The following is a 21,305-nucleotide window of genomic DNA, read 5'->3' on the forward strand; positions in this document are numbered from 1 at the left end:
GCAGGAATATGCTTCGCTTGCCCGTATTGTATAGTTATGGCAGATCAAAAGCTCAGTTTTCTGTAGCACACTGCCTTTTTCCGAGCTAAACCGGGGGATTCGTATCAGTGCGTAGATCAAAGACCCGTCCGTCAATGTCCTTTGCTTGTTACTGTCGCACATTCCTCAACCCACCCGTAGCTGAAACCCAGCCCCTGCCTGTTCCTCATCCCTAATGGCAAAGATGCCACTGAAATCGATGTTCTGAATGCCCGGCGCTTCCCCACGTTTCGGCGCATTGGGACTCGCTCTCCTTCTCCTCTTCTCCTGCCCCGCTTTACTCGGAAACGTAGGAAACATCTCCGGGGGCTTCGGTTTGGGCGCCTCTCTGAAGTACGGATGGTCGAGCATTTCCTGTGCCGTAGGTCTATGCTCTGGGTTTAGAGATAGTAAGGAGGTGAGCAAGTCTGCGCCGGCATTTGTCAAGAAGGGGAATTTTGTGCGGATTACACCAGCGCTGTTCCTGCCCGAGTCGCGCGGTATTTTCAGGCCTTTTGCGTTGGGCAGGCGCCAGAAGGCGGGCCATGTCTTGTCCGTGGGCAGGCCGCAGAGCGTGAAGATCAGACTGAGCTCGTCGACTTCGTTCTTGCCTTGCAGGATCGGTTCTTTCAATAGAAGTTCGCCGAATATGCAGCCCAGGCTCCACATGTCGATTTCTGTGCCGTAGCTCTCAGTGCCGAGGAGTAGTTCGGGCGCGCGGTACCATAGCGTGACGACGAGTTGGGTGAGTGGCGCGCTGGGAGGCGGTATGTACCGCGCCATGCCGAAGTCTGCGATTTTGAGATGCCCGCGGTTGTTGAGCAGGATGTTGGAGGTTTTGAGGTCCCGGTGGAGTATGTAGTGCCCGTGCAGGAAGCCGACGGCGGATGCCAATTGGCGTAGCAAAGTTTTGACTTCGCTCGCGAGGAAGGGCTCCGGCATGTCTTCCTGCAGCGTCTTGAGGTCGTGCTCGAGGAACTCCATGGCGAGGACTACTTCGTTGGGGGCAGAGCCGGCGAGGACTTCGCGCAGGTCGACGATGTTGGTGTGCCGCGCTTTTTGCAGGATGGCGATTTCGCGGAGGGCGGTGATGGGGAAGCCGTCTTGGTTTAAGTCCATTTTTACTTTCTTCAGTGCTACTATTTCGCCTGTGCCAATTTCTCGGGCGCGCGAGACCCAGCCGTAGGAGCCTTCTTCGATGTGGTTGAGTGTCTCGAAGTTGCTGGTGTGGCGGCAGGGCGCCCATCCTCCGGCGGCGAAGCGGAGCAGCTTTCGCTCGGATTCCTTCTCTTTTGGCGGTTCATCACTATCTGGAGCGTCTGTGGATAGTCGACGTCTCTTTGCGGGCCGCGACTCAGATCTTTGTGCTGCTCGGGCTGCTGCTACTGCTGCTGCTTCTTGCTCTGCCTGTTGTTTCTGGAGCTTCAGGCGCTTCTTTTCTTCCTTCTCTTTTTTGCGGCGCAAGTCCTCGGCTTTGTCCGCCTCGTCGTTTGCCCAGCGTGATGCCATGCTTCAATCCCTCTGTTTCACTTGTGTATCTTGAAGCTTATGATGCCGTGGTCGAGAGTGCCGGTCCAAGTAAGGTTCTAAGCACGTGGGAGGGTGATTTTAGCGGTGGTCATAGCTCCTGCGTCTCCGAGCTTCAACTTGTCGAATCCAAAGATAGACGTTATGGAACTTCGATAGCGACCTAGGATATGAGATCGAATTCTCTCACTTTGTTTAGGACGGCGGCACGTTGTGCTCGACCGTGCCCAACCTCATATCGAACAGCACAGTATGGTATCCGATGGTCCTCGAGCGGAGAGCGACAATGGTCCACTCCGCTGGCGAAGTCGCTCGCTGAAGCTATAACCGTAGGTTTCCCTTCTTAACAGTTGTCGCGGAGATCTAATATGCTTTCCAGACTACGGGCCCTATTTCCGTAGCGTCCTACATGCGGCAATGCCTTACTTCTCCCGAAGGCGGATACTACACACGCCAGACCACCGGTCACGACCAATTCGGCGCGAAAGGCGACTTCATAACGTCTCCGGAGATCAGTCAGATATTCGGAGAGCTGGTGGGCATATGGCTATATGCGGAGTGGCTGGCGCAGGGGAGAAAAGAGAAGGTACAAATTATCGAAGTTGGGCCGGGACGGGGAACGCTGATGGATGATGTGCTGAGGGTATGTTGGATATCAGGAAGGTAGATTCAAGAAGTAGGGAGGCTGATCAATGCCAGACTATTTCGAGCTTTAAGCCTTTCGTCCAGAGCATAGAAGCTATCTACCTCGTCGAGGCGTCCCCACATCTGAGGAATCAGCAAGCGCGACGTCTCGCCGATACCGAGGAGCCCAGCAAGTCAGACATTGGATGGACAGCGCCATGTAAACGCATCCCGGGCTGTAACATTATATGGTGCGAAGATATACGTTTCGTTCCAAAAGGTACCCTCGCACCCTTCCATCTCCCAAATGTAACCAAGCACACTAATGCTCAGGCAGACGAAACATCCACTCCCTTCATCCTCGCCCATGAATTCTTCGACGCCCTCCCCATCCACGTCTTCCAAAACATCCCCGAATCCAAGATCCCCGCGTCTTCCACAATCCTCACACCAACCGGCCCGATCAAGCCCACAACCGGCCCGCAGGCGCCGAAGAATAACTGGCACGAGCTTGTCGTAACGCCTACATCTTCTTCCTCCGACTCGAAAATCCCAGCTTCATCAACCAAGGAGCCCCGCCCAGAGTTCCAGCTCACGGTCTCTAAAACACCAACCCCACACTCGCTCTACCTCCCCAAAACGTCCCCACGCTACAAGAAACTCGAAAACACGCCCAACGCAATCATAGAAATCTCCCCCGAATCGCTATCCTACATCTCCGACTTCGCCGTCCGAATAGGCGGCAGCAACCCGCCAACTTCCCCAACTCCCCCTCTATGCACCACAACACCCACCATCTCCTCGCAATCCGCCCCCCTCAAAAAATCCACCACCTCCGGCGCAGCCCTAATCCTCGACTACGGCCCTTCCTCCACAATCCCCTCCAACACCCTCCGCGGCATCCGCTCACACAAACCCTGCTCCCCTTTCAGCAGCCCAGGGCTCGTCGATCTCTCAGCAGACGTCGACTTCCTGGCCCTCGCCGAGTCCGTTCTCAATGCTTCCCCGAACGTCGAGATCCACGGACCTGTCGAACAAGCTTTCTTCCTGGGCTCGATGGGCATCAAGGAGAGAGCTGAGAGATTACTCAGAGGCGCTAAAGATGAAGAGACGAGAAAAAGACTGGAAACCGGGTGGAAGAGGTTGGTTGATAGGGGCCCTGATGGAATGGGGAAGACGTATAAGGCTATGGCTATTGTGCCGTGGCAGGAGGGAAGGGTGAGACGGCCGGTTGGGTTTGGTGGAGATGTTGTGGGGTAGTAGTGTCTGCTTGTTAGATCATGATGTGTGTGTATAGGCATAGGATTGCACGGTACAATATCTGTATTATTTATTACCAAGAGGGCTCGAGTAGTCCCAAGCCGTTTCACGCTAGTAATGCAGAGTTCATGTCTCATCCAAGTCATCCAGAACGCCGTCATCTCCCAACTCATTGCTTATTGCCGTAGCGCAGTCTCGCCCCTGCCCCATAACTATTCCACTAGCCTCGTGTCTCCTCTTCAAAGCTCCTTCTTCCTCTCAGGACTCTTCTCCATCTCGCCCCTCTCAATCAACTCCTTCCCCACGGCAACGGTCTCCTTCCACCCCTGCTGCCTCGACCAAAACCTCGTCTCGGGCGTGCTCTCGTTCATACTGCCCCTGCGGGCGTCCTCCTCGAGACTCTCCCTCGTAATGCTGCCGCCAGCTCCTGCAGACATCTTTGGCATCTTCTGCAATTGACTCAGGTTCTCCTCAAAGTACTGCTTCCTGATAAGGAACCTCTCCCTACGCTCTTTCTGCAGACCTGGAGAATCAAGCTTGCTGATAGCCATCTCGACACCATAGCGCACGAGGAAGAACGCGTGTTCAGAGAGCATCATGCTGAGAAGGAGCGCCCAGCACTTGATGCTGGAAGGGTGGCCGTCAGGACCGAGGCCGTCGTTGCTGAAGAGATAGACGAGTGCGGAGGTTGTGAGGCTGCCCATCCACGTGAGGAAGCCGAGGGAGTCAAGCCAGGGGCCGATGGTGTCTGCGCGCCAGGGTGTGGGACGTTGCATCTCGACACAGATTTTGATGGCGTCAGCGCGCAGCTCGACCCAGTCGTTGACGAGGAAGGACACCGCTGTGAGGGGCCAGACGACGGAGAAGAGGGAAAGATAGCCGAACTGCAGGACCATTTCACGAAGGTCTGTAGTCACGTCGTAGACGTCGAGTTCGGCTTCTTGACGCACGCGCTTGAGGAATGCCGCATCCTCGGGTGCATCATTGGTCGCAGGAGATGGAGGAACACCGCCGTTCTTCGCAGCACGCTCGGACTGCATCTCCTTGTACTTGGAGAAGCCGCGACGTTTGAGATACGGCACCACGAGTTCCATCCCTAGATTGACGATTTGAGCTGTGACGGTGAAGTATATGACCTGCTTTCGCAGACGGTCAGGATTGATGGTCCAGCCTGGTTTAGCACCTTGCAGCTGCTTCTCGTTTTCCGCAAAAGGCCTGACTGTCAGACTAAAGACGTCGAGGTACGGTACGATGATGTTGCCGAATGGGACGTAGACGAAAGCTGTGAGGAAGATGCCTAGGTAGGAGGTGATGAAGTTGAGGACGAAGATCTTCTGCGTGAGGGCCTTTTCGTATGTTCCATGAGTCTCGTAGTTTTCGTATTGGGTGAGTTGCGTCGCAAACTTTGTCAGAATGCCGGTGAGAATGGGCATGACGGTGGTGAGGATGCCAGTGGGAATGAAGACCTAACACATCAGCAATGATCAAATTCATGGAAGAAAATTTCTCATACCAAGAGCCATTTAAGCGGCCCATCGTAGACCTCAGAGATAAAGACCTCAATGCCAAAGCAAGTCGCGATCAGACCGCCGAGCATTATGGCCGCACCAAGAGCAAACGGAACCTGAAGAAGCTGCCTTTGCAGCCTCTTAGTCCCGGGGAACATTCCAACCTTCTCCCCAGTGACTGGATCAGTGATCAGCTTCTCATGCCTGAAGTCCTTCTTCCTATGCTCGATGTTTGAGACGCCACGGACGCCCCAGCGCACCGCTAGATCGACTTCCTGGTGTTTCCACCACTCGGTGAAGACGGTACACCACAGAGCGTTTATAATACCGTAGATGGGAGAGAAGTGGCCAAGTAGGAGCCATGCGGTGGCACCGAAGGCAGCTGGGAAGATGAGGAAGGTAAAGTACGACTGCGTGAAGGCGAAGTAGAAAGCGATCTGTCCATGGTCAGCCGACGCCCTCTCTAGACCATTGTCACCCTTACCTTCTCGCCCAGACGATTCCTAATGTCATCTAGGTCTTCAGTCTTCAAGAAGTAGGATGAGGTCCATTTCTTGATCCAATCCTTATTGTATGCGTGATCATGCAGCGCGAAGATGGACTCCACACTCTCCCACTCGCCCTCCTTCGGCGTGATGCCAGCTCCACCCTCGGACACTGGGTTCGTGATCAGCTGGTATATGATGCGCAGTCGCTCGGCTTCATATAGCGGTTCTGCCTCGAGGGCTTCGCGTGTCTCCTTGGGCGGGGCAGCAGCACGGACGCCATGAATCCAGTCTCGAACTCTGCGCAAGTGTCAGCGCTGTCGGTTTGCTTGACGTATAGCGCAGTGCGTACCTTGACCTGTAGACCTCGCCAAACAAATGCTCGTCGGAAGCGACTCTCACGAAGAGCAGCACCGAATGTCTATCCCCATTGCGGGCCTCTGTCTGCAGTCCCACAGACGCAAGAGCCTCAACCAGCTTCTCAAACCTCGCAATCGCAGTAGCTTTGCCTGCGAGTCGCTCAGCATTGCCTCATCTCCCCGTTACCCTGCCATACTCACCCGTGTTTGCAAACCGGTAGCTGATCACGTAGTCGACGTCCATGTTCGTTTGGAGAGCCTGACTCTTCGACATGGCTGCGATATAGCCCGTAGCCGAGCGTTCAATCGTCCCTGAGGGTGTGTATCAGAAGAAGGGTGATCAGGGAGGAGGCCGTGTGCTTCCAGCAGCTTAAAAGGAATTCCAGGAAGCTGCATGCTGCACAAGCCAAGCTTTCCAACGACGCGAGCAACGTCATCGACGCGCCCAGTTCCAGATCCAGATCTGTGGTATCCCTGCGTCACATCACACCATCCACCTGGGACCATCTCCCCAAGACGACACAAGATCACAAATAACGAGCATCCATACTCGTAACAGCATACTCTTAACAGAAGCAAGGCTCAATGCTGCGACTCAACTAGAAAGGACAGCCACGCATCTTGGGGCCGTGACCATGCATATATAATGCTGCCCTACGAACCATACGAATAGTACATATCATACAGGTGCGTTTTCATCACGGCTTCACCACAGAAACTCCGCGTTACACATCCGTACCTCCTCAACATCCCTCCAAGTAACATGCTTCGAGCTCTTGCTTACAGGCAACGGTTTCCGATGCCACATGCGCGCAAACCTGCGAGCCGCATCCTCCTCTTCGAACTCAATGACCCAGCGATTGTACACCCGATTCATCACCATCTGATTGATTTGCATTGCGCTCTCATGCTCTCCATGCTGTGGCGGTGCCAGAAAACTGAGAGACGGATCATCGTTCGTGAGGTGATGCGAAAAGTGACGGTCCGGGTTCGCTGCTCGCGGGTTCGCCGAGGATACGGGGAGCATCCTAGACTTTAGGTTGACTATGTCGCGGAGTCGGTGGATCGCAGACTGTTCGTTATGGAATGGCCATTGTATGCCTCGGGCATGAGCATCTTGAGAGATTAATTGATACAGATCCGACTGAGAAGGCTCATAACCTTCAATGTGCATGAGCACTTTCCAAACCTGCGGACGTTCCTCGCCCGAGGAGGGCACGATGGGTCTATAACCGCCTTGGTCGACGAGGGTGCGGAGAGCAGCATTGTACGGCTGCATAACCATGTTTAGGCTCAGAGGTAGGCCTGTGGGCTTGAGCAGGTAGGAGGAGGTGGCGAGATTGATGTCTTCGCCATCTTCAAGGAAGCCTTTCGGCGGCGGTATCGCAGAGAAGATGTTGCTCGGTTGGTGTAACTGGCTTAGTTTGTGTAAACGGACGACGTTGTTCTGATATGCGAGAGCTGACTCTGGAGACTTAAACAGCAGGTAGTAGAAAGGAAGTCTTTCTAAGCTCAATGGATCGCGTCCGGGGATGATCTTATAGAATTCGCCGTCTCTTGCCCAAGATTCGATGTGCTGTCCCTTGGGGACGAGCCGGCGAAAGTCAGCTTCTGTGAGCTCGGTACTGCAGTGCAGGAGTTGGAGTGCCGTGACTTGTTCACTATGCTTTTGGAAAGACTCGATGACTTGGTCGCGTCGAGATTTGGGCGCATCGTATACCTGGCGTCGAATTACAGGAACGGCACTCGGCGGGTCGAGCTTGGGGTAAGGATTTCGTCTAGAGTAGTGCGGTTGAATGTAGCTGCTTGCTTCCGGAAAGAGCTCTTCTAGGAGTGATTGCTCGTTGACCTCGCCAGTCGCAGGAGCTGTGGGTTCCGCAGAGGACACATGTGCCGCGGAATTCTCTAATGATCCTCTTTCTGACGTAGCGATTTCAGAGCTTGATGATGTCGGGTTTGAGGGATCAAACGGCCTCATCAGGCTCGCTTGCGTGTGAATCTGTCTAATGAGCCTCTGGTTGTCACTTTTGTTTTCAAGTGTGGTCTCGTAAATGGCGGCGACATCGGACAGACCTGATTCTTTTGCGCTTTCCCTTTCTTCATTGGATATTGTTGGCGAGATGCTCTTAGTTTCTCCTGGGGTTCCATGCCATGGGCTTTGAGCCTTTGTTGGCGCAAATGGAATGAAGCTCGACTGTTGAACAGGGAAAGCCTCCCTCTCATTGGGCAGTGGATGTGGCAGGCTGGGGGATAATGAGCCGCTTTGTCCCGCCCGCTCACGAATATTCGACGGATTCTCAGTCTCTGAAGCTCTGGCGACGTTCCTTGCTTGTTGCAATGGTTCCGCTTCAGGACCAAGAGTTGTGGTACGGTAATATCGGAAGTAGCGAGGCACCTGCTGCCAGTCTTCTTCCATTTGCGTTCGTTGAGAAGATGGGTCGATCGTTGCCAAGCTCAAGCGGTGCTCAGGGAACGTTTCCCTCTGTGCTGGATTTTTCTTGGATGGCACCTCCGCCCTTTCTGATAGATAGGGCCCCTCGGATGATCGGGCGCCGTGGGACCCAGCATGCAACAGGTTGTGCTTGTGATATATTTCCAATACCTTCCGTAAGCGATAGTCATTTTTCAAATCCGCCTCGCTCTCTATCAGCTGCAACTGTTGGCGGATCCTGTCTGTAATCGACCTGATTCGGGGTGACGACATAGCGTCAAGGTCTTTGAGCGCTAGAACAAGAGCTTTCGTCGACATTCGATGTCGATTACTAGCATTCGCCAAGATATTACGGATTTTGCGCGCTAAAGAGTCCACGGCACTTGCCTGGCTCAAGTTGCTCGAAGTGCTCAATGCGGGCAGAGAACCCAGCTTTTCCTGCAAGAGCCTCACTTGCTCGGCTAATTGTTGTATCTGCTGCGTCAAGTTTACATCTCGATAGTCGGGCTTGGATATGTGGTTTGATAAAGTGGGCATGTTTGGATCTAGGTGTTGATCTGGAGTGAATGCCTCATCTGCACCGGTCTTGGGCGAGCCGCTGGCCGTGGGCTCGGTTGATCCACCCAGGGGCATGCTCCCATGTAGTTGAGGGTCCTTCGGGATGAATGATTCCTTGTACGTGAGGAACCGCTTGATTCTGAGCTTTGGACCCTGCCCATCCGTCGATTGCTGTCTGCTCTCGGGGACGGTACGTGGTAAGGATAGAACCTCGTCAGGATCTTTCTCTGCTTTGACATGCTTTCCATCACCAACTGAATCTTTTCGTTGTCGATCCCTTGTCCTCGCTTGCTTATTCTCAATCCTCATCTTGTATCTCTGGCTCGCAACGTCGGCTGCCTCCGAAGAAGGGAAGACAGCCGGACAGCACGGCGAGCTGTCCGATGAGACTATGTGGCGATGGAATTCAAGTTCGCTTTTGAACGTCTCTCCACAGACATTGCAGAAGCGGGCTTGCCGGGTCCTCGGGGCGGTTTCTGGGATCGATGTTCGCGACGTATTCTCGGAGCCGAGCGAAGGTTCCTTTGAGAGAAGGGAAGATACCGTGCTGACGACCGAACCCCACCAAGTAGTCCTTGTCTGCACGTGTGATTCCTGAGACTTGACAGCGGCCGCGTTCGCTTGCTGGTTCTGGGAGGAAGCTCCCGGGCCTGGGTACAGTTTGAGTTAGCCAGGGGCGAGTCCTAGATCTCCAACTGAGAGCGCCGCTTGCCTTGCGTTGTTGATTGCTGCGCATCATGCTGCGAGTTCGAGCGCACTGGAGGGTCACCGCGCAGCGTGTGCAGCTGGTCGAGGCGCCGGTCGGACACCCAGCGGGCCTGGAGAGAGCTCCATGGGGGATGACATGGCCGCAGAGATCGTAAGAGGCGCGGCGGTGGCATCAATTGCTTCGCCTGGTCACATTGCACGAGTCGAGGCTACAATCATGCGCATGGAGCCGAAAATCTGCAGCAGGTTTGAGCTTAGTCATCCACGATGCTTGGCATCTCTAGCTTTTTTCGCAGCGGACGAGTGCGCACCAGCACTTCCGCAGGGACAAGATCCAGTGCGTTGGGAAGCCGAACATCTTTAGCTGGCTCTCGAAACTATATTGCCTGCTATGACCGCAGCAACCGCCTTCGCGCTTCGTCCTCTGGAGGTACGTCTGATCCTCTGAACCGCGCCTGTCTTGGCATCTGGAAAACCGCTTGTGAGATCGTCAATCGGGTTTCCGCTCTCTTAGCCTTCGAGTTACTTGCTAATGTATGCCGCTATGCTCGCAGCGCGGCAGCAGTAACAATGGTCTGGAGGGAGCATTTCGCGTCCACCTCTCCGCCAAAGAACTCAAGAACCTCGGCCTCGTAAATGGAGATCTCATCCGGATGAACACTGCGAAAGGATTTCACGGCTTTGCTGTTGCATGGCTCGCTACTCAGACAAACCCAGGAAACAAACCAATAGCGAAGACGACAGACCTCTTGCGGGAGAAGTATGGGCTAGCATTGACCGATGCTGTTTTCATCGAAAATGCCAACGAGTGCTACAAGGCCATCCGGACTGTCAAGGTCAACTTCACAAAACCTTCAGATGTTCCGAGCAACTTTTCCACGGAAGAGTTAGCCTACAGGGTCAAGAGCGCTTTAGGTACGGCGACTATGGTGCTCCGGTCGTGCCTCCCTCAAGCTGACCGCAACCAGAGGACCTTGACCTAATATTCCCTGGATATACATTCGAGGTGCAACTGAAAGGCCCACGACCTCGCCAAAGGATGCCGAAATTCCGGTTGACAATCGACGAGGTCGAACCCCACCCGGAGGACGCCCATGCTTTCTACTTTGATATAGTCAGTTCTCAGGTCGCCGTTTTGAATACCGCCAGGGATGTGGACTTACAAGCTCAATCCAATTTGGCATTGCAAATCAAGAGCCACGGCATCGGAGGCATGTCAGATCACATCAACACTATCAACGGTTGCCTTACCTTTATGAGCGAGGTCATTCCCCACCGTTCAAATATGCGGCTCATTGGGCCTACTACTTTTCTAGTTCACGGCCCAGAAGGATGTGGGAAGACTCTGCTTCTCGAGAGACTATCCGACTGTCCATGGCGCAGAGTTTTTCGATTGGATCCGGATTGGCTCACTTCAAATCGAAAGGCACAGGCTGAGGCGATGTCTGACGAGATATTCTGCAAGGCCCGCGAGCACCAGCCCAGTTTGATTCTGATCGATCGCTTAGACAAGTTCCTCCAGAAAGCGGAGACTTTGGTAAGCCGGCTGGAGCTGGAATTAAAACGACTGCAAGGTACCCAAGTCGTCGTAGCGGCAACTGCCCGCAGCGTATATGACATCGACGCGAGTCTCCGAACGCCCTGGACTTTGAAGACGGAGCTAGAGATCTTTCCTCCGAATGTGAGACAACGAGAGGACATGCTACGGCAGATTATAGGTCCCGATCAACAGAACTCGACCGTCCGCTTCTCTTCCTTGGCCGAACGCTCACATGGCTTTGTGGGCCGAGATATCGATAAATTGTGCTGGCTAGCAGCAGATCATCACGCAAAGCAGGTCTTTGAATCACTAGCGGCCGAGCAGGTACGTTGTGGTATGCATATCGGCATGCCTTCTTTCTGGCTTCGCGCAGCAGGCCCTAGAGGCCTTCGACAGGTAGCGCAACCAAGACGCGATGCTACACTTGCGCCTCTCCCATTGTCGAAATCAAGGCATTTGCTAATGCGTACCGTCGCCTTCGCAGAAGTCTTCGCTTGACGACGTCCTTCCGAGCTTGAACTTGGTAACGCAGGAAGATTTCGATGCGGTCCTACATCAGGTCCAACCAACCGTCCTCAAAGACAGCATTCTCGAAGTGCCGAAGATCAGATGGACTGATATAGCTGGGGTGGACCATGTGAGAAAGTTGCTCGAAACCATCACAGTCCGCCCGTACAAGGTAGCTCCCCTATAGTTCGCGTCTTTAATGTAGCTCCATATTGACTATGTGCAGTATCCTGATCTCGACCTCAAGTTCGGAGGACGTCAGTCGCGCAAGAGCGTTCTACTCTACGGACCCCCTGGATGCGCAAAGACCTTGATCGCTCAAGCGGTTGCAACCGAATCTAATCAAAACTTCTTAGCTGTCAAGGGATCGGAACTCATCAAGATGTACGTCGGGGAGTCTGAGCGTGCAATACGAGACGTCTTTCGCCGAGCACGCGCAGCTAAACCATGCATCATCTTCTTTGATGAGATCGACTCGATTGGCAAGTCGCGGGAAAGGAGCCAAGACAGCGGGCTCAACGTTGTCACTACACTGCTAAATGAAATGGACGGCATTGAAGCCCTCAAAGAGGTCTTCATCATCGGAGCAACAAACAGGCCTGACATCCTAGACTCGGCACTTACCCGCGCAGGCCGCTTCGATGCTCATATCCATATTGGGCTGCCGAACGAAGAAGCCCGGAGACAGATTTGCGAGATCCACACAAGGAATGCGCCGCTTGCGGCGGATGTGGATCTGAGCATCCTCGCTTCGAGAACAGAGGGAAGCAGCGGGGCGGACATTAAGGGTCTGTGTGCCGTTGCAATCGAGAAGGCAAAGGAAGATTATCAGCTATCTCCCGAGAGTCAGCCTGAAATCCGCTGGTGTCACTTCGAGCAAGCGCTGGCCGAGCATGTCCCGAATACGTCACCAGAGGAAGCGCGGCGTTATGAAGGATGGAGGCCCGGAAAGTCGCTGTCCGCAGCAGACTGAAGCTCGTAAAGCTTGGCCTAGAGGCCTTCATCACCTTTTCGTCAGTCGACACTGCTCCCATGGTTGGAGCTCCGATGATTGGCGTCCTGCGGAAGAATTCTCGAAGGCAGCCGCATAAGAACAAGGAGGCGTCGAACACAAGATAGATTAGCCGCCTGTACGGCGCGAACATTCGCGATGTCTTCGAGCAGCTCACCACTTTATGCCTGGCTAAACTTCCGCTGTGCTGGCTCCCGCTGACATTCGACGAGCGCGTTGGGGCAATCTTGGATATTTGGACAGGGCTGTGGCTGAGTGGGATCCTGCGTTTCTTGCTTCATTTCCGGAGCGCGCCGGACGACGCGAGTGGGTCCACTGTTGTGTTTGTCGTTCACATTGCGCTCGAGAACGACGGCAAATCATGCTCAATCCCACTCCGGCCCTTTTGTTTGCGTGCCGCCGGTGGGGCCCAGGCTGAATTCATTTCAACGACGCAGCCAGTGTCTGTTGTTGGAGAGGATCCTTGGCACATCAGATAGCGAAATTGCGGGACTGGGGCAGTTGAAACCGGGCTCGTGCTCGCCACCTTGCTGCAGGAACAGCCGCCTTGTCGTTGCATCTCACGATGGCAGAACGCTTCGAGACAACGGCCCTGGCCTGGCGTCATGGTTCCCGCTGTCACGAACCTGCCGCCGCAGCCAATCCGCGCCCGCTCCGCCACCCAGCCCGCGTTGTGCTACATCCTTCGCCCACCTTTCTTCCGCGCGTACCCCATCTCGTGCAATCTGTCCCTGACATCCAGCGGGCGTACCGTACGGGGCTTAGTTACCGCTAATCCAGGCATGAAAGGCTCTTCGTAATCGGCAGGCATGTTGTTTCCCTGTCGACCGTTCGTCTCGCGCAACCCTCGCACATTTCATCATCATCCTCCCTCTGACTCCTGCATTTCCTCTGTTTGCGCAACTTCTGGCTCCGGGGAGAGCTGTCCATTCCTTCATCGTCGCTCCCTCCCACCTAGTCGCTCCTTATTTGAGAAATTTAGTTCCTGATACCCACTAGCACTCTTGAAACCGCCATGTCCAGGATACTGGGAAGATCGAGGTCGTTGCGCATGCTCAAAGGCGGCCAGAAGGAAACCCACCAACGGGAGACTGATAGCGCAACGCCGCAGCCCACTCTTTCGCAGGCGGACGTCGAAAGATTAAAGGCAGCATCACCTGTCGCAAGAGCAGACCGACGAGTTGAAACTCCCGATATGTTGCAACGGCCGAAGACATCAGGCGGGCCTGGCGATCGCTCGACTCTTTTCCACAAAAAAGTGACTCCTGTCCACGGCGAGAGTCGCGGCTTTGAATTTGCTCTCCCATCGCCGACGAAATCTACGACCGTCCTCTACGCCGCCGAAGTCGAAGAAAGGGAAGGAGTAATCGGCATCGCGCTTGGCAGTCCCAGCATGGCCTCACACTGGAACACCACGCCTCAGGCAACAGACTTCGTCACCAACAATCTCGGCACATTCACCCAAATCTCTTCACACAACAATTCTCCCAAGTCATTTCCGCAATCGATCGAGGCCCCCCAAGGGACGCCAAAGCCCAAGCTCAGCCGGTGGAAATCATTATTCAAAAAGACGGCGCCTCCTCCACCACAGCGGGAGAAGGACTCTTTCTACCAATTGGCGAAGTCAGTTGCCCCAGCGCGAGCTGATAGCCACCATGACAACGAGTCGCTGGACTCACGTTCCCTTGTGCACCAGGAGGACGACCCTCGCTCGGTATCACCACCGACATTCAGGCCCGAAATCAGAGAGTCTCGCAAATTGCCCAAAGCACACCCGCAAGCACAGCCAGCGGTAGACACAAGGCCGCGGGCTCTAACTATGGGGGTGAATCCGATTGGAAAACCGAAGCCATCGCTCCTACGCTCCGCTTCAAGTCCTAAACCTCTGGCCAAGGATGGCTTTGGCGATTCTCCGACAGTACCACGAGTGGTTGTCTCTGGTGGCTCCCACACTACCTCTCCACGAACGAACGGCGAGAAGCCACTACTTGATGTCGATATCCCGACGGTCCACATGGAGCGATACAGCGTCATGTTCAGCGGTCTGCTCCAAGGCAATTCGAATCGCCAATCGTCGCTCTTACAACGGCGACAAGGCAACTCAGAAAAACTGAAACCACTGAACGAGCTGTCGGTCAAGGTATGTGTTCCAAAAATAAATTTCGAAAAGCTTGTCTGACGGAACTAACAGAACGAGGAGGATGGGTCCCACAACCGGTCCCTGAAACCACAGCGGAGGGCGACATCGCCCTCATTCGCGCCAAAGTCACCTGGCCATTTGTCGCTCTTTCCTTCAGCCAACACTTCAAGGGCACCATCTCCACGAGCCGTGACGGTTAATCGACCGCGTCCATTGCAACGCTCAAAGACTGCACCAGCTGTTTCCCCGCACCGACAAACCTTCCCAAAACAAACCGAGGACGGGGCAAAGGATGCGTCTCAAGAGTCCAAAAAGGGTGAAACTCTAAAGCCAGGAACAGATGCTGAATCACGAGCGGCCACCCCTTCCTCAGACCGAAGCTTCGACTCTGACTCGGAAGAAATCACCATTGTAGTTGCCCAGGGAGCCCCAGGCCAGACCTGGCGACCGCGCCCGGAAGAGAAGGAGCCAGAATGGGAATTCGTCTCGAAACCAACAGCAATTACTAAGATGTCCGCGCTCTCGTCCCATCCCGCCACGCAGCCTTCCTCGGCGCCCCTGGCGCCATCACGCAAGAGGTCTGAAACGAATTTATCTCCTACCCCGCGATCGGCTGATCGGCCAGCTGCCGAGAGGAACCCTGACAACGCGCCTCAGGCGACTGTGGGCGTGGCCAGGTCGCTCTCGGTAACCCGTGCGAATAGGCCTGAGCTGTTGAGACCGACGCTGTCGCCGGGGAGATTTGTGGACAATAAGCCTCTTACGCCCACGCTGGTCGAGTTGAAGAACCGCAAGAGCCAGAGGGTGCAGCTCGTGGATGCATGAAATTTTCCTTTTCGTCTCTTTCTTATTCCCGTTTCGTCCACATGGCCTGTAGCGTCTGGAGTTTTCATTGAAGGTCCAGGATGTCGCCTTCTCACACCGTTTCCACTTCTCCGTTAGCGGGCGATCAGGAGTAGCCTTGGGAGCGTTCCGTTCTCGGGCGATAGGAGGCGAAACTTCGACAGTCCCAGACAGAGGGCTCGGATTATGCCGAGGTACCACCACTCTTCGGGTTCGGCTTTCTTTTCCTATGTTCAGGGTTGACCGCAGGGCGGAGTATGAATTGGGAGATTCAGGGACGGACTTAGATACCATTTGTTGCATTTTGATCGAGCAGTCGATAGAGGCACGGAAATTTAGGATGGCATTTGTAAGGCTGATGCACAGTGAGGACATGAGTGAAGTGTGATTAAGCTTGAGGCGATATCGATAGGCGCAAGCCGTGAGATGAGGACTGACTCAACGTGGTGGCTGACTCTTTGCCGAACTCTCGAGGTCCGAGAATGGGAGTCAGGGGTGTGGGACGCGAGGGCGGCAGGCGGCAGGCGGCCGTGACTTCCCTACACAGGCGAGCGGTGGCCTCAGGCTCCGCACCTGCGTCGTCGCCGTCGCACCAGTCCCACTCCATCTCGACGTCTGCGCAAGACTCCTGCGCGCCTTGCCCCGGCGGCAGTACCGGCAGCACCATCCACATCATCCTCACCGTCTACCAGCAACATGAGTTCGCAGTTCGCACCATCTCTCGCACAGGCCGGGTGTCTGCAGCCTCATAGCGACCGTGCCTCAGGCCCCAGCCTTCTGTCACCCTCTCCTGCGTATACTCCAAACGACGGAGCGCTTCCCGCGGAAAGGAATTCCGCATGCTTCTCTTTTGCGTCAAGCACCTTCTAGGAAATGCAATCCACGTATCTGCGCGTCCAGCAAGGCTTCGCCATCCCACAATCCAGCAAGGCTGCCGCGCTGCTGCGGTCGTGAATGCGGAAAGAAATGGTTGCCTCCCACACACAGCCATTGTCCTCGCAGACTAACTGGCAGCCACGTCTCCTCTCATTGGAAGATGCCAACTCCATCCTGCAACCATCGTACTCGAGCAGCACCGTCGCCTGCTCGCCGCTCGCGGCAGACCCCAAGGCTAACCTCAACGCAATGCCCGGTGTGCGTTGTCGCGTGCTGACAGTGGAGATGCAGGACGAGGCTGAGTACCAATGTCTCAGTAGATGGACATTTGAGCTTTTCTGAAAGTGTCTTGTCGTTTCTTCCTTCGATTCCTCCGGTTACGTGCTATCTTGTCTGTCGGACTTCACGCCTCGCACTAGAACTAGCGCGGTAAGTTACTAAGTGTTGGCTCTGAACGGACTTGAGCACAGGCAGGCTATACGATTGTCCTTTTGATCCTGCCTTGTCCAGAGCATTCTCTTCAAGTTCTCGTCTTCATTGCCGCTACCAGCCGTGAGGCCATAATGTCGAACCTTGAGGTACGCCAACCCCTCCTCGCGCAAGCTATCTTCTGTCCACGGGCGCCTCCCTTCCACACTGCGCCCAGGAAGAGCCCGCGTCAAGGCTCAACACTCGCATTCTTAACAACGCATCCTGTTCTTTTGTGTATCCACTGACCATCATACCATGTCCATAGGTTTTTGGAGCCGTTGCTACCCTCGTATCAGCGTTCCATGGCGGTGCCGAGCTGATTCCGCGGATAAAGACGAGGAAAGGGCGGCGCGGCAGCAAGACGCAGAACGAAGAATCTGAAAGAAAGCAGCTCCAAAAGTCTCTTGAGACAGCAGAATCCGAAATCGGCTCCCATTATGCTGCCCATATTGAGAGACTCGGGGACATGGTGAGGATTGGTGATGGTCTGTTCACACTTCCGAAGTCCGTTGACTAGCACCACCAATGCTGACAACATCGAACAGTCATCGCACGCGACCGCCTACTCCACATTGCTGTTGTAATCCAGACGGATATTATCATGAGTCTGCAGCTCGCAGTAAAATACGAGAATGCGCCACTAGACCTCAAGGCCCTTGATGAGGCGTCGACAACAAACAAGAAGGACGCAGTCGACGCCCTAGACGAGTTGAAACAGAGGATTCTGCTTAGGAGCCCGTGGCCACGGACATTTGCAGGCACGCCTGAAGATTCAAGTAACACGCGGGACTCGATCCAGTCTGTGCAAACATTACGGAGTCCTGCTTCCAGCCTCGCTGTAGACAGCCATGTCTCGAAAGGAGATTCGCAAGATGCAAAGACCGGCTTAGCCCGCTACTTTGCCATGAAACGGCGAAACGACAGTGTATCATCCATTACTTCTACCAAAGCCCCCCAGCCTCTTACCTCTGACGGTGCCAACTTCCATCCGGCGCTCAGTCACCTCTTGCAAGGCAAAACACCGGAGGAGCGGACGTCAGTCATGAAGGATATTGACGAAATTATCGCTGCGTACCAAGGGTTGCGGGTGGAAGGGGACCGGGCAGACGCTTTCGCTATACTGACTGGAAGTCATGATGGACCGAAACGGGATACGCTGGCCGTATTGATGGGCGGAGACAAGAGGGATACAGTGGGCTTGCACAAAGAGGCACTGCAGCTACTCAGGGATCTCCCTCCCACCCCTGGGGAACGACAGGAGAACTTTCAATACCCCGCCTACAACCATAATATTCTCAACGAGGACGACGGGCGCCGGTTGAGCCAATGGATAGAGAAGCGGAATGACGCACCCGCGCCGCCAGTACAGTCGCGATGGTCGACCACCTCAGCCTCAAGCTCAGTATACTCCCAGCGCACAGTAAATTCCGACCCTCCTTCCCTATATCACTGCGACTCTACATCCTCGCGTGGATCGCCAATCTCCCCCACCGAGCCGGAGACTCCTCACCCTTTCTTCTCCACCTACCGTAGTAACCCGGTGCAAGCCACCGTGCCTCCCGGGTTTTATGACAACACGCACCAGGCTCGAGAGTCATTACCCAGTCACATTGCCGCCCATCTCCGAACGCAGGGTCTGCCCATTGCACCTCCTGTACCCTCCCAAATGAACACACGTCCCGTCGCGCCATTCTCGACCCCGCTACGCACCCTTACACCTCCCAATGCGTCCTTCACAGTCCCACCGCGACCACGAACGCCAGTCAGGGACACACCAGTCTGGAACCCCAACAGCGGACTCCCAACAAGCAGCATGCGCCTGCCATTCGCCCCAGGGCAAGACCGCTCCAGCATAATCCCCTCTCCTCTCGCCCCAGCTCGCTCCAGTTCAGGCCCCAACCTCGCCATCACCACTAGCACCATCCTCGGCCCCACCGCCGACCAACAAAAGATGATGGACGGCCGTCCCTGCAAAAGCAACAACTACTGGGGCTTCTGCAAAGGCGCGTGGGCAGTCCGCGAAGATTTGAAGAAGGGCCTGGGTCTCGAAACGCGGCCCGAGGGTATGTACAATACCTCGCAAATTTGGACCTGTAAACACTGCTCCTTCTCTGGCGCTTCGTTCAGCACCCCGCACCCCACCAAGAAAAACAAGAAAGAGGTGGTTGTCGACCCGAATATCTACGTCTCCGCTGTTGGCATCCGCTACCGCTGGATTTTCCTCGCCAAGTCCCACGTCAAGAAGAGATCGCCCGCTTCCTCCGATCCTTCGGGCACGAAGTCCGTGGCGGCGAAGAAGGGGGCTATGGATGAGGGCTGCAACTACGGGTGCGTGATTTGCAGTGTCGAGGGCAATGTGACGGGCATCTTTGGCAATGTGGAAACACTGATGAATCATGTGTTTATGGAGCACGTGCGACCGGGCGGCATGAGCGAGAGCGCGCTGGCGAGAAGCAAGTGCGTCATGGGGAGGATGGCGGGCGCGGATGAGGAGTGGGATATCAATATTCCCGTGGAGAACGTGCTGCAGGTTTGAGATCGAAGCTCGTGCTTTCAACGGAGCAGATCTAGGGGTTCTTTTTCCTGTCAGGTTCCTTTCGTTGGACTATTTCTTTACTAGGCCGATCCTCTTTTTCTTTCCATCGTTCATCTGGTCTTGGCATGGCATGGCGTAGGGGTGGACGGCGACGCGAGATTGATACCCTCTTTTTTAGTTTGCGTAGATGCGACCGCATGCATGTACTACTATTACGTTCTAACGAAGCGCCATTCTTTCTTCTTGCTGAGGCTTGGGGAGTCGGAATCTCCTGCCGTGCAGATACAGATCAATATAGAAAGAGAGAAGTGGGGAAGATGTACCATTTACACACGCAGTTATCAGTTAGGTACCCAGTCTCAAAAGGGGATGCTTTAGAACCGTAAAGACACTTATCAACGCCGCACTATGCAAGTAAAGGCAAATGCAATCGTTTGCTCAAACCCCCGTTCATTATTCGTCCATTTGCCAGGCGTACTCCATCCTCTCAATGTTTGCTTTGCGGTTTCTTGATTTAAACCACTCGCTCTCGAACCCATTGCCCCTGTCCACACCATCCCACCTATGCCCCGGGCGGATACCATATCGATTCGGCTGGAATGCACCTTTGTAGAGCGGCTTCCCCGTGATACTCCGTCCAGCTTTCTTCCTGCGCAAGAAGCCCGCGGCGGGATCATTCCAGCGGCCCTGCTCCTTCAGCTCATCATTGAGCTCCGCATCGTCCGCATACCGCGCGATAGTCAAGCCCTTCGCATCCTGCAGCTGCTGCTTCCTTTTCGCCGCCTCCGCATTCTGCACGTCGCCCCGCGCCGCCTTCTCCTTCTCCAGCTTCTTGCGCTCCTCCTCCTCGGCCTTCTTCCGCGCCTCCGCGCGCTTCATCGCCACGTTAATCACCCGCCCGCTCGCGTCTCGATAGATGGTCTCCCCCGCGCCGCCCTCCTTCGCCACCTCCGCCGCTTTTTTCTTCTCCTCCTCATGCTTTTTTTTCATGGCCGCGGCTACCTGCGCGGCGGTCTGCAGGCCCGCTTTCGCGCCCGACTCCATGAATACGCCCTCCGTGTCTACCATTTCTGGAGCTTCGTCTTCGGCGGCCGCGGCGGCTTGCCGGTCCGCGGCGGTGGAGGATATGATTGCGTCGGCGGCGGCTTGGTCGGCGGCGAGTTGTTCGGCGTGCGAGGGCGGGGCGACGCCGACGGTTGTCCAGCCTGCGGCGGCGGTGTCGGCTGCTGGTTTGGACTTTTTCTTGGACTTTTTCGAGGAGATTGTCATGCCGGCTGCGGGGGGAGGAGTCAGCATACCTGATTTATGTAGAGAGAAGGGGAGGGTATGTGTACCGATTGTCGGCGCATCTTCGTCGTCGTCGTCTGCACCTTTGTTCCAGCCTGAGATGTCATCTTCGTCGATCTTGAGCCCGCCGTTGTGTTTCCGCTTGCGCTTTTTGGATTTCTTGTCTGAGTCGGCGGTGAGGTAGTTCTTTGCTAGGTAATCGGCGAGAGACATGGTTGGAGGTTTGGAGAAGGAAATGGGAAAGTTGCGAGCGCAACTAATTGCAGGTTATCGCATGGATTAGACGCTCCGCGATTGATGCTCTGTGCGTCGCTAGCGCGACGCTAAAAACTTGTAGAGAGAGATGGGGCGCGAGCAACTGCTAAAGAACAGCGGACCGCGGATAATTAACAGAATAGACGGAGAACTCACTGAAATCAATGGTAAATCTTTCACAAGCCTTGCAGTTACTTTTGTCGGCACACGGTGGAATTGAGCTCAAAGACCCGCCCAACTACGCCGCCACGCTCCTCCGTGCCATGCACAAACGGCTCGTCGAGTCGACTTTATATGATATTGCGCCAGCTTATCGCGAGGCTTCCTGCGGCCTTTTTTTTTGAACAATGTATTGCCTTG

At 54.9% G+C, this 21,305-nt stretch overlaps 8 protein-coding genes across 8 annotated transcripts; 4 read left to right on the forward strand and 4 right to left on the reverse strand.

The window, feature by feature from the left end:
* Window positions 1-15: 15 nt before the first annotated feature.
* On the reverse strand, window positions 16-1,656 carry BU26DRAFT_93612 (kinase-like protein). The gene has a single exon (XM_033836516.1). It carries the CDS (start codon window positions 1,525-1,527, stop codon window positions 166-168), a length of 1,362 nt encoding a protein of 453 aa, XP_033679098.1. The 5' UTR covers window positions 1,528-1,656; the 3' UTR covers window positions 16-165.
* Window positions 1,657-1,664: 8 nt separating this feature from the next.
* On the forward strand, window positions 1,665-3,549 carry BU26DRAFT_93632 (DUF185-domain-containing protein). The gene is made up of 4 exons (XM_033836517.1): window positions 1,665-1,874; window positions 1,925-2,188; window positions 2,245-2,449; window positions 2,507-3,549. Exons 1-4 carry the CDS (start codon window positions 1,716-1,718, stop codon window positions 3,427-3,429), a joined length of 1,551 nt encoding a protein of 516 aa, XP_033679099.1. The 5' UTR covers window positions 1,665-1,715; the 3' UTR covers window positions 3,430-3,549.
* On the reverse strand, window positions 3,339-6,045 carry BU26DRAFT_522809 (DUF590-domain-containing protein). Its single transcript, XM_033829873.1, has 5 exons — window positions 5,983-6,045; window positions 5,775-5,931; window positions 5,422-5,722; window positions 4,943-5,374; window positions 3,339-4,895 (listed from the first exon to the last, which is right to left on the reverse strand). Exons 1-5 carry the CDS (start codon window positions 6,023-6,025, stop codon window positions 3,669-3,671), a joined length of 2,160 nt encoding a protein of 719 aa, XP_033679100.1. The 5' UTR covers window positions 6,026-6,045; the 3' UTR covers window positions 3,339-3,668.
* A 338-nt stretch (window positions 6,046-6,383) lies between these two features.
* BU26DRAFT_491418 (uncharacterized protein) lies at window positions 6,384-9,681 on the reverse strand. The gene is made up of 2 exons (XM_033826082.1): window positions 9,483-9,681; window positions 6,384-9,420 (listed from the first exon to the last, which is right to left on the reverse strand). The coding sequence occupies exons 1-2, from the start codon at window positions 9,649-9,651 to the stop codon at window positions 6,488-6,490; spliced, it is 3,102 nt and encodes a 1,033-aa protein (XP_033679101.1). The 5' UTR covers window positions 9,652-9,681; the 3' UTR covers window positions 6,384-6,487.
* Window positions 9,682-9,798: 117 nt separating this feature from the next.
* On the forward strand, window positions 9,799-12,683 carry BU26DRAFT_93676 (cell division cycle protein 48). The gene is made up of 5 exons (XM_033836519.1): window positions 9,799-9,908; window positions 10,033-10,393; window positions 10,447-11,342; window positions 11,503-11,697; window positions 11,752-12,683. The coding sequence occupies exons 1-5, from the start codon at window positions 9,870-9,872 to the stop codon at window positions 12,496-12,498; spliced, it is 2,238 nt and encodes a 745-aa protein (XP_033679102.1). The 5' UTR covers window positions 9,799-9,869; the 3' UTR covers window positions 12,499-12,683.
* A 564-nt stretch (window positions 12,684-13,247) lies between these two features.
* BU26DRAFT_522812 (uncharacterized protein) lies at window positions 13,248-15,878 on the forward strand. Its single transcript, XM_033829874.1, has 2 exons — window positions 13,248-14,677; window positions 14,729-15,878. The coding sequence occupies exons 1-2, from the start codon at window positions 13,553-13,555 to the stop codon at window positions 15,500-15,502; spliced, it is 1,899 nt and encodes a 632-aa protein (XP_033679103.1). The 5' UTR covers window positions 13,248-13,552; the 3' UTR covers window positions 15,503-15,878.
* An 857-nt stretch (window positions 15,879-16,735) lies between these two features.
* Window positions 16,736-19,504, forward strand: BU26DRAFT_93661 (uncharacterized protein). The gene is made up of 3 exons (XM_033836518.1): window positions 16,736-16,974; window positions 17,133-17,352; window positions 17,413-19,504. Exons 1-3 carry the CDS (start codon window positions 16,960-16,962, stop codon window positions 19,401-19,403), a joined length of 2,226 nt encoding a protein of 741 aa, XP_033679104.1. The 5' UTR covers window positions 16,736-16,959; the 3' UTR covers window positions 19,404-19,504.
* Window positions 19,505-19,629: 125 nt separating this feature from the next.
* Window positions 19,630-21,202, reverse strand: BU26DRAFT_93737 (uncharacterized protein). The gene is made up of 3 exons (XM_033836521.1): window positions 21,102-21,202; window positions 20,738-20,946; window positions 19,630-20,677 (listed from the first exon to the last, which is right to left on the reverse strand). The coding sequence occupies exons 2-3, from the start codon at window positions 20,901-20,903 to the stop codon at window positions 19,857-19,859; spliced, it is 987 nt and encodes a 328-aa protein (XP_033679105.1). The 5' UTR covers window positions 20,904-20,946; window positions 21,102-21,202; the 3' UTR covers window positions 19,630-19,856.
* Window positions 21,203-21,305: the final 103 nt, after the last annotated feature.

This window comes from Trematosphaeria pertusa (genome assembly GCF_010094035.1).
Source record: "Trematosphaeria pertusa strain CBS 122368 unplaced genomic scaffold BU26scaffold_15, whole genome shotgun sequence".
NCBI classification, from domain to species: domain Eukaryota; kingdom Fungi; phylum Ascomycota; class Dothideomycetes; order Pleosporales; family Trematosphaeriaceae; genus Trematosphaeria; species Trematosphaeria pertusa.